The sequence below is a fragment of the Ctenocephalides felis genome, unplaced genomic scaffold, assembly GCF_003426905.1.
Source record: "Ctenocephalides felis isolate EL2017-DRISC unplaced genomic scaffold, ASM342690v1 CF-g0.4_SCAFFOLD_00845, whole genome shotgun sequence".
Lineage (NCBI taxonomy): Eukaryota > Metazoa > Arthropoda > Insecta > Siphonaptera > Pulicidae > Ctenocephalides > Ctenocephalides felis.
In genome coordinates this window covers 15,973,447-15,989,053 of record NW_020536999.1, presented here as the reverse complement: position 1 = coordinate 15,989,053, position 15,607 = coordinate 15,973,447, and the positions used below count along the sequence as shown (strand labels likewise).

Sequence of the window (15,607 nt, the reverse complement as noted above, 5' to 3'; positions counted from 1 at the left end):
CTTAAGAGATACTTTGATTCGATAAACATCTTGAACGAGTCTGTAATATTTTTTAATAAATTATTTAAATTGGAAAAATTTTAGCATTTGTGCCAGAACTTTAAATTAATCCATGGTGACTTAATAAATGTGAAATTATCAGGATTTAAATTATTTAAGAAATTTCTGTAGAAGAAACCAAATCTTAATCACAAAAATAAAAAATAAAGAAATAATTCTATTCCAAAAACTTGTATAAATAAATAAAATAAATAAAATTTCTTCTAATTTTCAGTCATAATTTGCAAACTAAAGAAAAAATCTTCACACACGTTCCTTCTTTCGACATCACATTTACTTATAAATTGTGCACAAAAATATTTATTTTAAATATACAATTACCATGTGTATGATTTAATAAACGACAAACACACCAAAACAGTTAAACATACACACATCTACATCATTGCACAATTTATTTATAATACATAATTATATTTATACTCTTTCAAAATTTACAAAATTTATCACAGATCAATACTCTCAAGCTATCATGGTTTCAGACAAATTTTGATTTTTGGGGACTCTAAATCTTGCCAATTCGTAATATTGCGAGATAATAGATGATTTACTTGGTTTAGGTGTAATTTGTATATAATCGTTAATATCTATATTATCTATAGCATTGTCTATAAAATCTTTTGAATTCGAAGCATTGTTGCTCAAATTTCTACTGGCAATATTAAATTCGGTACTAACTCTATTTGGAGATGAATTCACTAGTCGTCTATTAAAATTATCATCATTTCCAGTTTTATTAACTATACTACTAAAATTCTTACCACCTTTTTTGGATTCTGTTTCATTAAAATCTATAAAACCTGTTTTATAAAATCCTTGGGATGAAGTTCTCAATTTTCTTATGGCATTGGAGATAGTTGTCTCGAAGTCGTTGATTCCTTTGGATTTTAAAGTTTTTGCAAGTGCACCAAAATTTGATATGTCAGATGGGTTGTCTAGGACTCTCGGACGAGTTTTGTTTTCGTTTTTATCGATTTTGATAAAAGGTCACCTGTTTTCATCACTTACTATATGGATCTGTGAAAAAACAACTCAGCACATAAATCTCATTTACCATTTACATTTTACTAATATTTTATCCTCACCTCGCTTAGTATCGCCCAGTTTTCAGAATCAGCATGTACCTTAAGTCTGATAGCAGCAATTTTCCAAATTCAGGGTCGTCCAGAGTACCATAAGCTAGACCAGTAGAATCAAACTTACTTACAATTATAAAACCATCATTTGTGGAATTGTAGCGAGATCCGACATCATAAATTACTTTTGGAGATGCTGGTAAAACCTCTACAGTAGTATTGTAGAATCTGTCTGATGGATGTTCTGCGTTGCCACTTCGGAAAAGATAACTGAAAAAAAAGAATAAAATAGTAAATCTACACGTCCATTCCATGTGCCAGAATTAAAATATACAAAAAGGGATAATTAACTTCCCAAAGGAAAAGTTTCTGTTTCCATCAAAAAATCCGATTCGCTAGTTTTATGTTTTCTCGACGTTTCAAGCCATTCTGAATCGACTGAGACCAAATTTGTATGTGTGTGTTTGTGTGTGTATGAACATATTTTTTGCCGTAAATCAACGGTTTCCTAAAAACAAATCGAATGATTTAAAAAATTTGAAAAGCTATTCGATATATCTCGATGAGGTCTAGTGTTCATCAATTTTGCGCGACGATCAGCAAAGCCGTTTCTTTGTTAATAGCAGAACAGTGAAATAATTTTCGTCCACGTTTTAGCCCGCAATTCTGAATCGATTTTGAAAATTCAAAACCCGTTCGAAAGATATTTGTTCGAAATCGCGCTGATTAGTTTTTTTTGGCTATAGATACCATGGTCTTCTAGATCATACTAAAATATTACGGCCCTACGACAAATTGTTTAATTTTAAAAATTCGTCAAAGTTTGCAAAAATTAGTATCGTTTTTTTGGCATTTGTCAAAATTAGACCTTTCATCGACGTTTGCTCAAAAACGCCTGAACCGATTTCATGAATTTAAAAGCCATTTGATGTATCTTAGTGAAGAACAGTTTATCTGTTTTGTGCGACGATCTGCCGAGCCGTTTCTTTGTAATTTGAAAATAAGTGTTAAACCGTGTTTCGATTTTAAAAAATCAAAAACTGATCTAAGGATATTAGTTATAAATAATATTGATTAGTTTTAGGTGAAAATCTACCGAACCGTTTTCTTGTAATTAACTGTTGAAAAAAAAATTTAAGCTGATTTTTATGAAACTTTTTTTAGCGATATATATCATGGTCTTATAAAACTTACTGAAATATTACAGCCTTACGACTAGTAGTTTAATTTTAAAAATTGATCAAAGTTTGAGAAAATGAGTAGTTTTTTGGCTTTTGTTAAAATTAAAATTAGACGATTTACTTGGTATAACGATAGACTACTTGGTCTTAATGAACATACTAAACCATTAAAGTCCTACAGAAACTGGTTCAATTGTAAAAATTATTGATTTTTGAAAATTTGCTTTTAGAAAATACTCCGAGTTAACGTGTTCGTTCGTTTTCCATGATATATAACAAATCCACTCGGAATACTTTTAATCACTCATAATTTTTTTTTTTTATTGATTAAGTCGATTATTTACACATATCGGAAAGTTCCTGCAACTTGCCTCAAGGCAAAATACCAATACCAACAAGTTTATTGGTAAAATCATAAAAACATTTCTGGCAAATGGAACAACAATCGTCTACCTCTTTACTGCAATTGGTTGTTTAAATTTAAATAGAAGACTATCTCCTGGTTCTGGCAAAAGACCCCAGAAGTATCCCTCTCCTGCATAAGCTTTTGCCAAAGTGTTCTGCTTGTAGGCTGCTATTCCTGTCTGGACATCAGCTGGAGGATTTTTGTGAGGAATGTACAGAGGTACTTTTCCAAATTGTTTATCCTGGGAAGAAAAAAATAAAAAAATGTATAACATGTCAATTCTTAAAGTCGATTTCTTAAAGAAGTCACATAGAAATAAAGAAAAAAATTTGAAGGTCTAAAAATATTTGAATTATATTGGCAATGTGTTAAGTCACCACCTATTTGATATTCATATAAGAATTCTTTAACAATGAGAATTAGAATTAGAAAAAATAAATAATTAAAGTGGATTAAGTGACAGAAATTTCTACAAACAGTTGATGGTCGATTCCTTAATTTATTAAGAAAACAAATTGTTAAAACTTACTTTCAACTTTTGAACTTTTCCTTTGAGAGACGAATGCATTCCAATGTGTTGGAACAAACTGGGTTTGTAATGTATCCACACTTTGGCCTTTTCTTTCTTACAATGTTTCTGAAAAAAAAAATCATATATAAATTTTTAAATTTATCAACATAGTTATATAAATTTAGTTCGTTTCAAATTTTCATTGCACTATTAGAAAAAATAATGAATAAGATAGTATTTGAAAAATTAGTTATGAAAAATTGTAAATTAATGTAATTATTTTGTAAGACATTTGATAATACATAAATCTGTCCTTAAAATCGATACTTTGTATAAAAAATGTAATGTAATGTAAATGTAAAAAATGTTAATGTTCGATTATTAAAAATTACGAAACAATATTGTCTTTGATTATTGACAAACGTAGTATAAGTAATAAGTATCAATTATTATATCTTCTAATTAGAATAAAAATACACTTACACTATCTTTTTCCCAATTACATATTTTTGTGGAAATAAGATGATCCAGTAACCAGTCCACAGGTTTATCATTATAGAACATTTGGAAAAATGTGATTAACCATGGTAATTCGGCTGATTTAAACATTTTACCTGCAATAATGCATAATATATAATAATTAGTTAGAGTACAAACATGTTTCATAAAATAAATAATATATATAACTAGTGGTGCATGGCATCGTGCCTTAAGGCAACTTGCTGGTAATACCAACAATTTGATATTCTTTTTTCGACTTCATATAATTACCAAAAATTAGAATGTTTAAAAAAGCTTTAAAAACTTTTGTAAACTGGAAAATTGAGATATTTGAAAATTTTGAAATTTATGAGAAAAAAGACTTAAAAAATTAAATTTTTTTATATTCAAAATTTTTTTGAAAAATTTGAACATTTTTTCAAAGCAATAGTGCTGCGTGGCTGTCATAGAGACGAAATATCGAAGCGCGTAAACGTCGCGTCGCAGTCTAAAGTCTTTGCTTTGAAAAACAAAGTTCAAAATTTCTAAAATATCTCAAAATAAAAAAAAAATTGTTTTCAAGTATTTTTTTTCCAAAGAAGTCAATTTCTTTCAAAAATTTGAAATTTCTCAAAAATCTAACAAGTCAAAATCTTTTTTAAACAATTTAATTTTTGTTACGAAAAATTCCAGCAATTAGGGCACCATGCCATATACCACTAGTTGAATCATTCAAATCGGTTAATCTGTATTCCCAAAATCGTTAACGAAAATTTGTACCCGCACACAAACATACATCATTTTTTTTCTAAGGTATGCCAAATTGTTCAGAAACTTTTGAAACGTGAAGAAATATAAAAAAATTATTTTCGATTTTTTTCTATTACAATTATTTACCCCATGGAAAGTTAAAAAAAAATATAATAGAATCAAGGCGTAATTATAAAGCATTTAGATGCCTATTAAAACACGTTTGTTTTCACTTATATATCTTTTTCTATCTAAAATATTATATATATATATATATATATATATATATATATATATATATAAGGTATGTAAATAGTAATTATAAACTGCAAACGCAAACCATAATGAACACAATAAATAATGACCGGCATAGATTAAACCGTGAATAATACAATATTCAACCCTTAAACAAGATAAATGGAAACTAACCGAGCAAATGCGGTGAAATAACTTTAATATCTGAATAATTATAGTGTCCTAGGTATTATTTAACTTTCTACATATATTATTATCGCATTTATGTCGCAGTCCAACCAGCCTGGAGGCAAAAAGAGCCAAAATTTTATTTTAAATTTTGAAAATATTTTACAGTATTATAGCTAGATAATTTAATCAATGTGGTGCAATAATTATAGTAGCTGAATTAAAATAAGCACTAGTATCAACATCTATTCCTACAGTAAATATATGATGAGCTCATACAATAAATCCTAATAATCCAATAGCTAATATAGCATAAAATATTCCTAAAGTTCCAAAAGTTTCAATTTTTCCTGATTCTTCAGAAATAATATGCGAAATTATTCCAAATACGGGTTAAATTAAAATATAAACTTCAGGATGTTCAAAAATGCCGTTTAATTATTTGGTTGGAGACGAAAATTAAAAGGGCGGGACACAAAGGTCCAATTTGTTTTAGCAAGTATTTGTTAAAACTAAATTACATCACAACAAATAGTTCAGTAAAACTCCCAGGTAAATTGTTACTGAAATATTTTTCATTTTTCAAAAAAATGTAAACCAAGTCCATAGGCACAGATTACAGAACTTTGCAAAGAGTATTCGTCATCATTTTTTAAACCTAATTTACTCTTTTATTTATTATTTTTTATTGTTCACACTTTTGTCAGAGTAAAGATTCAATTTGTCCTTTTTACCCCACCCATTTGTAAGCTTTTAAATGGGTTATATGAAAAAAAAACTGTTAAATCGCACTTAAAAATAACAATACTTATTATAAAACACAGAACTTTGCAAAGAGTATTCGTCATCATTTTTTTTAACTTAATTTACTCTTTTATTTATTATTTTTTAATTTATTCAATTGGTCCTTTTTACCCCACCCACTTGTAAAATTTTATATGGAATATATTAAAACTGTTAAATCTAACTTAAAAATAACAAAACATCTTATAGAACAATTAATTAATGTTTGTTTAAAAATTATATTTAGGTCTAGTAAACTAAACAACAGTGCTCACAACCAAAAAAACTAATAACGGAAAAAATACTTTTTTATGGATTTTATGAAAAAAAAAATTATGGAAAAAATACTTTTATAAATATTGCCTTTTTATCGACGAAGCAAAAATCAAGACTGGTTATACATATTTTGCCCCCTACTTTCAAATATTGTTGTTAAAAAATTCTTAACTTCACTCGTTTTTGAGATATCAGTGGTCGACCTTTGTACTCGCGGATCTTTAAGCCCCTATATATATAAAATCCAGGTCTTCTATCATTATGATTGACACAAACATATTTCCTAGTCCTTGAAGTATTTCTTCTTATATAATATTTCTTCTCAGAAATATTTTATATTTCTTAGTTCTTATGATGAAAACGCAAAACGAGCACCAATCATTATTTTTTCTCACTTTGCGTGTCCTTTGTATATTACGTGTCTTTTTCCACTTTGAGTCTGTCAGTGGTTCTTAACATTTCTGAATTAGGGGTGATAAATTACATCCCTTATCAGAAGGGCTTATATGTCTTCCTAAGACAGTGGCATTATGTAAGGATATGCGTGATAAAATATTTAGAGCATGGATCGTGGGCATGCCATCGTGCCTTAAGGCAAATTGCTGGAACTTCCCGTACCAATTTTTTTTTTTTAAAGAATAACATTTTTGAAAAAAAATTACTCTGAAAAAATTAGATTTTTGAAAAGCTATAAATTTTTGACAAAAATTTACTTTGTTTTGAAAAAAAAAGACTTTTTGAAGAAAAATGTACTTTGAAATATTTTGGAAATTCTGAACTTTTTTTCAAAGCAATCGTACTGCTTTAACTGCATAGAGACGAAATATCGAAGCGCGTAAGCGCCGCGTCGCCGTCTAACCGATAAACGCTGATACGGAACCCATAGGAATGTAAACAAAATTTATACTTATTATTAAAATCTCTATAAAATATCTGATAATTTGATGTGCATATGTCTAATGGTCATTTTTGACCGCCAGATGGCATTTTTTGTTACCTTTTTTACTAGATATCCGAAACCGCTAGACCTACTTTATGAAAAGTTCATCAGTTCTTCATCTTGTTAATACAAGTAAAATGTTTTTTGAATAATTTAAATCGAACGCTCCGTTCTCTTAAAAACTGAGTTTTTGGCACTTTTTGCCCCATATCTTCGGAACGGCTAGACCTGCTTTGCCAAAAACTAATCAGCACGTCTCCTTATCAATACAAATCGAATGTTTTTTGAATTATGCAAATCGCTTCATCCGTGTTCTCGAAATCGTCAACGAAAATTTGTATCCAAACACACACACACACATGCACACACACACATGCACACACACATATATCCATTTTTTTTAAGGTATGTCAAAATGTTCAGAAGGTTTTGAAACGTAAAGATGTATAAAAATTTTCATTTTCCATTTTTTTGCGATTACTATAACTTGCCCTACGGGTAGTTAAAAATATAAAAAATTAGATTTAGATTAGAAATTGAGAAATGTTGAAATTTTTTAAACAAAAAATGGCATTTTCGCAAAATTTTATTTTTTTGTATTTTTTTTGAGAATTTTTAACATTTTTTTCAAGTAATCGTGCTGCATAGCATATTTGGAGTCGAAATTTTGGCACTTTTTGCTGCGTCTCCTTATCAGTAGGAATTGAATGTTTTTTGTATTATTCAAATCGGTTGATCCATGTTCGCAAAATCGTCGTCGAATATTTGTATCCGCAGACGCACATACACGCACACACACATTTTTTTTTTCTAAAGTATGCCAAAATGTTCACAAGTCTCTAAAACGTAAAGATATATAAAAATTTTCATTTTTGGTAAGTTCGAAGATCGGGGCTTAAAGATCCGCTGTTAAAAGGTCCACCGCCAGTATACAAAAAATTAAAATATAACATCATAAATAAATTTTCCTTTCCTACCAATAAATCCCAGTTGGCAGAAATCCAACGCGAACCACGGTTCCTTCCTCGCGGTTTTTTCGATGGCATAATTCTTCATGGAAGAAATAAAATTTTTCTTAGCCAAGATATCGTCTTCTAATTGTACATAAAACGTGGCCTTAGTTTGAGCATAGGTCATTAAATAGGCAAAATCCAAATTTTGCTTCGTTCTCCATCTGACTCGTTCGATAGGATCATCTAGGGTTATCCTTAATTTGTCCAAATTTGGATAATAGGAGGGATGTGGTGCTAGGACTTCTAGTAAACCAGAGGAAACCTAAAGGAAAAAAATGGTAAAGTTTTTATATATTCTTATAAAAATATTTTTTTGCTTTTTTTACCTGTTTAGGAAACCTCAACTCTATTTGTTTAGCAACTAAAAGCACATAATCCAAATCGGTTTCTGCCACAAAAACAATAACTATGGAGTCATCAGCTTCTGATTTACTCATGGCTTCCATCAAATTTTGGAGAGTCGTCATTAAATAACTTTGTTTGTCCCTTTTCACAGTCGGAATTCCTAGTAAAAAAATAAAAATATTCAGTGAAAAACTTAATAATACAACTTTGAAGTAAAAATGATATGATAGTAAATTATTGGTAAATTTCTACTATTTTCTATTTATTTGATGTATCGTCCTGAGGATTTTCCCACACACAAGCATATATATCCGCTCTTTAAAAATTTTTAATTGATCATGCAGCTTAAATCGATAAACTTTACGCTTTTTTCCAAGTTTTTTTTTTCAAAACTACGACGACTATCCAATTTAAGTTCATACAAAAAGAGTTCTCAGTCAAACTACTTCACAGAAACTCTGATCATTCATCTCTTATGAATAATTCGCGCCGTACTTTGTAAGGAATTCTAAGGGTAGATACCCTTCCTAGGATTTGAAACTATGCAGTGCCAGTTCATGGAACCCACATTAATCTTCAGAAAAACAACCAGAGTGAACTTTATATATATATATATATATATATATATATATTATGGACTTTGCCAAACTATTAAATTAGGAAACTAACGATGCGTGCAGAATTTCAGTCGGATTGGGAATAGATGCAAAATTGGGAATAGATAGATGATAATGGTAAAATCGATTGAACATAAATTACTTAAGGATGTGCATATAAATAAGAACTAGGTGTGAACGGCATTTTGTCTTAAGGCAAGTTTCATGAACTTCCCGATATGTGTAATAATCGACTTAATCGCTTTCACTAGAAACTAAACTAGTGCATTAAGGCAAATTGATGGAACTTCCCGTTGCAAAAATTGGAGTTTTCAACAAAAATTCAAGGGTTTTTTTCAGAATTTTGAAAAATAATGGATATTCGACATTTTTAAAATGTTTGAAAAACATTTAGATTTTTGAAAAGTTTTAATTTTTTATACTTTTTGAAAATTTTGAACTTCTTTTTAAAAGCAATCGCAATACGTTAGCCACGTAAGAACGAAATATCGAAAAATAATAGCTACGTAGAAAAAAAATTATTCTTATTATTAAAATTTCTATAAAATATTTGATAATTGCATGTGCATATGACAATGATCATTTTTGTCCGCAAAATGGCATTTTTTTTTACTTTTTTATTGAATCTCCGAAACCGCTATACCTGCCTTTACAAAAATTTCATCAGTTCTTTTGTCAATACAAGTAAAATGTTTTTTGGCGGCTAAACCTGCCTTTGCCAAAAACTAATCAGCACGCCTCCTAATGAATAGGAATCGAATATTTTTTGAATTATTCAAATTGGTTGATCTGTGTTCTCGAAATCGTAGATGAAAAATTGTATCCGCACATACGTACACACACGCACACATACACACACACACTAACACACACATACATCAATTTTTCTAAGGTATGCCAAAATGTTCAGAAACCTTTGAAACATTTTGATACATAAAAAATAAAATCATTTTCGTTTTTCAATATTGCGATTTCAATCTCAAACACATTTATAATACACGTAATTGTATTAATTTAGTGCACAAATACGTGTTTGTATCTCTATAAACCAATTTTCGTAAAACATTTTTTTCAAAACTTAATAAACTAGTTGAAAGTGGCATTGAAAGTGGAAATGTGTCAAGAATTGACTTAATCAATCGAAATTGAAATTTAAATATTCAGGTAATATTTTCAACTGTTTATTTCAAAAATAAAGTTATCGATTTCATTTAAATCTAAATCCGGGACAAATATTGTTTTTATTAAAACCCGGGACACAAGGTGGAAATCCGGGACTGACCCGACCAAACCGGGTTGCATGCCCACCTTAAAAGTACGTCTCCGAAAATGTCTTCATCTTTTTAAGTTCTACAATAAGATCACGACCCAAGTATATTTCCTCATTTGACCTTAAGAAGAAATCCTCTGACATTTTCTCTCACGTGCCGTCCATGTATGATATTTCTCCGGAGTTATCTAATATTCCTGATGCCAGATGTGATGTAGTCATGGAAACAAATCAATAATGTCATACAATGTCGGTCTACGGAAACGTAGCTGTATCGTAGCACAAGTGCAACATCAAGGTGCACTGGTGTCTGTTCTTGTGCTAACAAAGTATTGTATATTAGAGAGAAATAGTGTGAGAGCTGGTGTAAATTTATTAACTTTCCGAAGAAAAGTGAAAAATAAATCGTTTACGTTTTAGCCCGCAATCCTGAATCGATTTTCAAAATTCTAAAAGTGTTCGGAAAATATTGGTTGGGAATCGTGCCGATTAGTTTTTCTTGTAATAAAGTGTTAAAAAAAATTTTCGACGATGTTTATGATTTTTTTTAAGGTAGATACTATAGTAATATAGACTCATACTCAAATATTACAGCCCTACGACAAATATTTTAATGTAAAAAAATTATCCAAGTTTAAGAAAATATTATAGACAAAACTTGTGTCATAAGTTACTTTTGTGATGTGATGAGTTAAACAATATCAATTCATTAATATTTAAAATAATAAACTACGATTTTAGGGCATACAATAGCCCGTGTCTGTGCAATATTTTAATTAATAAATTTAAAAGTGTTTGAGAAAATTCTATTCGAAATCGCAATGTTTAGATTTTTTTTCGCGGATTGACCCAGGTTTCCAAAAAATATAGGTCTTTAATTGAATCATCGTAATTTCTTGATGATAAAATTCCAAATACCCATCAAATATCCGAAAATGATATATATATATATATATATATTAATATATATATTATGTTACAATTGGATCATAATGTATATCATTCTCAGATTGTCTTAAGACAACGAGTATGCTTATTAATACGAATGAATTAATATGTTATGAATGAGAAAATTGGCGATTACAAAATTCGAAAGACGGTCTAAAATAGTTTCTCATCTTAATAATTTCAATTTCAATATCACAAAAATTAGCAGAAATATAAAAACAGATTTTTTGACTACCTGACATAAGTAGTATTTTTTTCAAGGAAAATAAAATTTTATACAAGACTCAAAGTGAAAAAAAATGTAGATCTAAAATTGTATGATTGTGAATTAAAAAATAATGGATTCAAGGAATTTTTAATAGCCAGTATTGCTTAAAAAAGGTTTATTAAAAAAAACTGCATTTTATTTTTTTGTAGGACACGAAATATAAAAGTGCCTTCAAAGCTATCGCAGCTCATTTTATTTAAAATGTTGATATCCATGTAAATAATAATTTTTATTATATTATTAGAGTAAATTTCATCTAGTTTTATAAACTTATTATAATGCATAATATGAAAATTAAAGTTAATTGGAAAAATGTAAAAAAATGTTCTAATTCCACATATTATGGAAATCTAAAGTACGCATTTCAAGTACGAAGTATTCACATATCAATATCCAAATGTATATAACAGTTTCTACCAGATTTTATTAAATTTAATCTAGCTTGTTCTATTGTAAACAAATCAAAATGTCCTAAATGAAAATTAAAAGTTATTTGAAGAAATGTGAAAAAATGTTCTAACCCCATATATAACAAATTAGCAAAATACTAAAGTCCACATTTCAACTACGAGTTATTCCAAATTTTAATATCCAAGTGTATATAAGATTTTTTAATATATTTTAGTAAATTTTATCTAGATTCTACTAATGTGAACAAATTATAATGTCCGTAATAAAAATTTGAAGTTATTTAAAGGACTGTGAAAAAATGTTCTAAATCCATATATTGCTGGAAATACTAGGGCCCGCTATTTCAATTAGGAATTATTCAAAATTTCATTATAACATATGTTAATAAATTATAATGCCCCGAATAAAATCTTTAAGTTATTTGAAAAAATGTAAAAAAGGATGAAAACGTGTTAAAATATTCTCTTTCTCTGCATTCCAACAATAACATTTTTTCCTCAAATTTAGACAATTCCTGTAATAAAGAAATATTTTTGAATCCATTCCCTTTCGATGATCAAGAAAGATCATCTCAGCAATTAGTATGCCAAAAACTGAGCGTATAAAAGTACATTTCGCCTTCGTGGTTTCTAAAACATCCTTATATTATTTATAAGATCATTTCCCATTCCGCCCAAAACAAATTTCATCTCGAATTTCCATATTTACCTGTGATGTTACGACTTCTGCCCCGTTGTTATTTTCTTTATGTTCCACTTGGATTATTTCAATTTTCTGTCTGTTGTATTTTTGTCCCAGACAATATGCAAATATACTGTTTCTGTGTATTTACTCTGTTTTGAAATAAATATCATCTGAATACACGGAAAATATGTTTACTTTGAAACGAATTTTTAGGGCACCTGGTTTGTTCATGGGGAAAATGTAGGATGTTCTGGTTTTATTGATAAACAAACGTTTATTGAAATAGAAATATAATAGACATGTTCGAAATGATAAAATTCTGATACTCTACAAATGGAAAAATGCTTTGTGAAATGAGACGAACCATATGGCGAATAATGTCTTATAATATTATAGAGAATATTATTAACTTTTTATTAATATATAATGATATAATCGCATTTTAACGAAAATTTACGATATTTAGCAAAATTGAAAAAAAACACACCCTAAAAATTTAACGTCGAAGTTTGCGGATGTATTTCATATTCACTATTACTATTATTATATTTATGAAATTCTGTTATAAAAAATAATTGTTTAAAAATACTTGCTGCACTAATGATTCGCAAATACCTACGAAAAAGTTAATTGAAAACTACCTAACTTTTTTAAAATAAAAATTTCTAAAAGCTCCAGATATGTGTGCTTTCTAATTAAGAGAAAATTATGCAAAATGCGTTTTCTCAGCAACATTCAACATACATATGCACTTGAGTACAGACAGTCGGAAAACAGAATATATTACGAGATATTTAAAGTTGAACTGAAAAGCACTCTATGAAAATAATAAAGCAAGACGAAAATTTACATGAAAATTCATTTGGAATTCTCAGTTACACCGTGAAAATTTTCCAGGAGTTATTAAAACAACGAATAATAGATGAAGTTAGTTTCAAAACAGAAATATTATTATAATGAAAATTTATTCTGAAACTAGGTATTTACTGTCTTCAGATCACCTATTGAAAACATTGTAATTATTTGTAAATAAGGAAAAACTAGTGGTGTATACCATCGTGCCTTAAGGCAAATTGAAATAAGGAACTAGCCGTATCAAAAATTAATATTTTTAGAAAAGATTAATTTAAAAAAAAAAAAAAAATTGATTTTCGAGAATTTTTAAATTTTTGCAAAAAATTCACTTTGTTGAAAAAAATGACTGAAAAAAAAGTTTTCTTTATTTTGAAATATTTTGGCGTAAACGCCGCATCGCCGTCTATAAGTTAGGGAACCCATAAAATGTAAACAAAATTTATAAGTATTATTAAAATCTCTATAAATTATCTGATAATTTGATGTGCATATGTCCAATTTTTGACCTCAGAATGGCGTTTTTTTACTCATTTTACTAAATTTCCAAAACCGCCTGACCTGCCTTTTCCAAAAATTTAATCAGTTCTTCATCTTCAATGAACATAAAATGTTTTTTGAATTATTAAAATCGGACGCACCGTTCTCTTAAAAACTAAGTTACCGTTTTAGGCACTTTTTGCCCCGTATCTACAAAACAGCTAGACCTGCCTTTGCCAAAAACTAATCAGCACGTCTCCTTATCAACAGGAATCAAATTTGTATTCGCACACACACACACATACACACACTCACACATACATACACTCACACACACATACACACACTAACACATACATAAACTCACACACACATACATAAACTCACACACACACATACGTACATTCAATTTTTCTAAAAATAAGGTATGCCAAAATGTTGAGAAACCTTTCAATTAGTTTGCGATTACTATAACTTACCATAGGAGAAGATAAAAACAGAAACTAAAATTTTTAAAATTAATGAATTTTGAGAAACCCTTCTCCTGATTTAGATTTTTATTTTTCTAATCAATTTTATTTATTACAAAATTGTCAAGTATTTTACAATTTTACAATCCTGAACTTTTGATGAAACTTGCAAAAAAACACTTTAGTGCTTTTGTTTAAAAGAACGCCTTCTCAAATTCTCATTATTTTTGACGGTGGTTCTAGAAGTGCTATTCACAGTTACGAATCCAAAAGATAAATGAACAAAATTATTACAAATTAAACATAATAACCAAAAAATGGTCTAGGTCACAATAACCACTAAAGATCTAGGTGGCACCTAAAAGCTCAATTTTCAAACTACTCGGGATAATTTTCTGTCATGATAGTTAAGGTCACTACTACCACCCCGTTTCAGCTTGATGTTGGGTTCTGGGACACCCTGTATATTTATATATTACTGTTCCTAATATTGAATTTCCCAACAATAAGAGAAAAACGAAATGTAGCGGAAAAAAGCAATCGTTTTTCACTTTTTTCTGACAAACTTAACTGACGTTTACACGGAAGAGAAAAATATTGGATGGGACTTCATTCAGATATTTCATCTGTCATCCTTATGCGAATATATTATAAGGAATGGAAATATTCTTTTCATTTCAGAATGACATATATGGGTGCTGAGAACGTTTTGTTGTCGTCAACAAAATATATTTTATTTGTAACAAATATTGTCTTATAAGGTAAAACGGAGGTTAAAGGTCTGAGGGTACAAAGGTCCACGCTAAATCCCTTCAGAATTTAAAATGAGACATTGAACCTGTTTGCCCCCTGACCGTCCAATTTACCCTGCCTTTGGGGTAAAAAACACCAGGTGATTTTTTTTAAAAAAACGCATAGGAGTTTTATTGAACACTGTCAGATATTTGTTTAATATGTGGTAACAAACATTTGTTTGTTGTGATATAATTGGTATTCACATTAAAATTTGTTCTAATTGTAAGTCGTAATTAGCAGGGTCTTTGTACTGCTAAAATAATATAAAGTTCTATTTTGTTTTATTCCCAATCAATATATTTTGTAATGTAAATCAAAGTCTTGAGCTTAAATTTTAATTGATTTATATTAAAATATAACGTTATTAAGGCCTCACTAAATTTTTAATTTTAGTGAATTATTATCAATATTTTAGTTAGAAAAAAAACTATACTATTCTTGATTGCGCATATTTTAAAAGCCATGGGATCCAGACATTTGTGGAGTAAATACATGTTGATTTCTTAACAAACACAAAGCTATATATATATATATATATATATATATATATATATATGCATGTGGTTGG

At 28.8% G+C, this 15,607-nt stretch overlaps 1 protein-coding gene across 1 annotated transcript; it reads right to left on the bottom strand.

Annotated features, from left to right (window-relative positions):
* Window positions 1-315: 315 nt before the first annotated feature.
* Window positions 316-8,404, bottom strand: LOC113373863 (alpha-1,3-mannosyl-glycoprotein 4-beta-N-acetylglucosaminyltransferase A-like; the record flags this gene model as incomplete). The annotated part of the gene is given in 8 exon segments (XM_026614136.1): window positions 316-1,077; window positions 1,146-1,214; window positions 1,217-1,406; window positions 2,771-2,964; window positions 3,253-3,360; window positions 3,718-3,848; window positions 7,864-8,161; window positions 8,226-8,404. Coding segments are annotated over 8 exon segments (1,199 nt in total), but the record flags the coding sequence as incomplete, so codon positions are not given.
* Window positions 8,405-15,607: the final 7,203 nt, after the last annotated feature.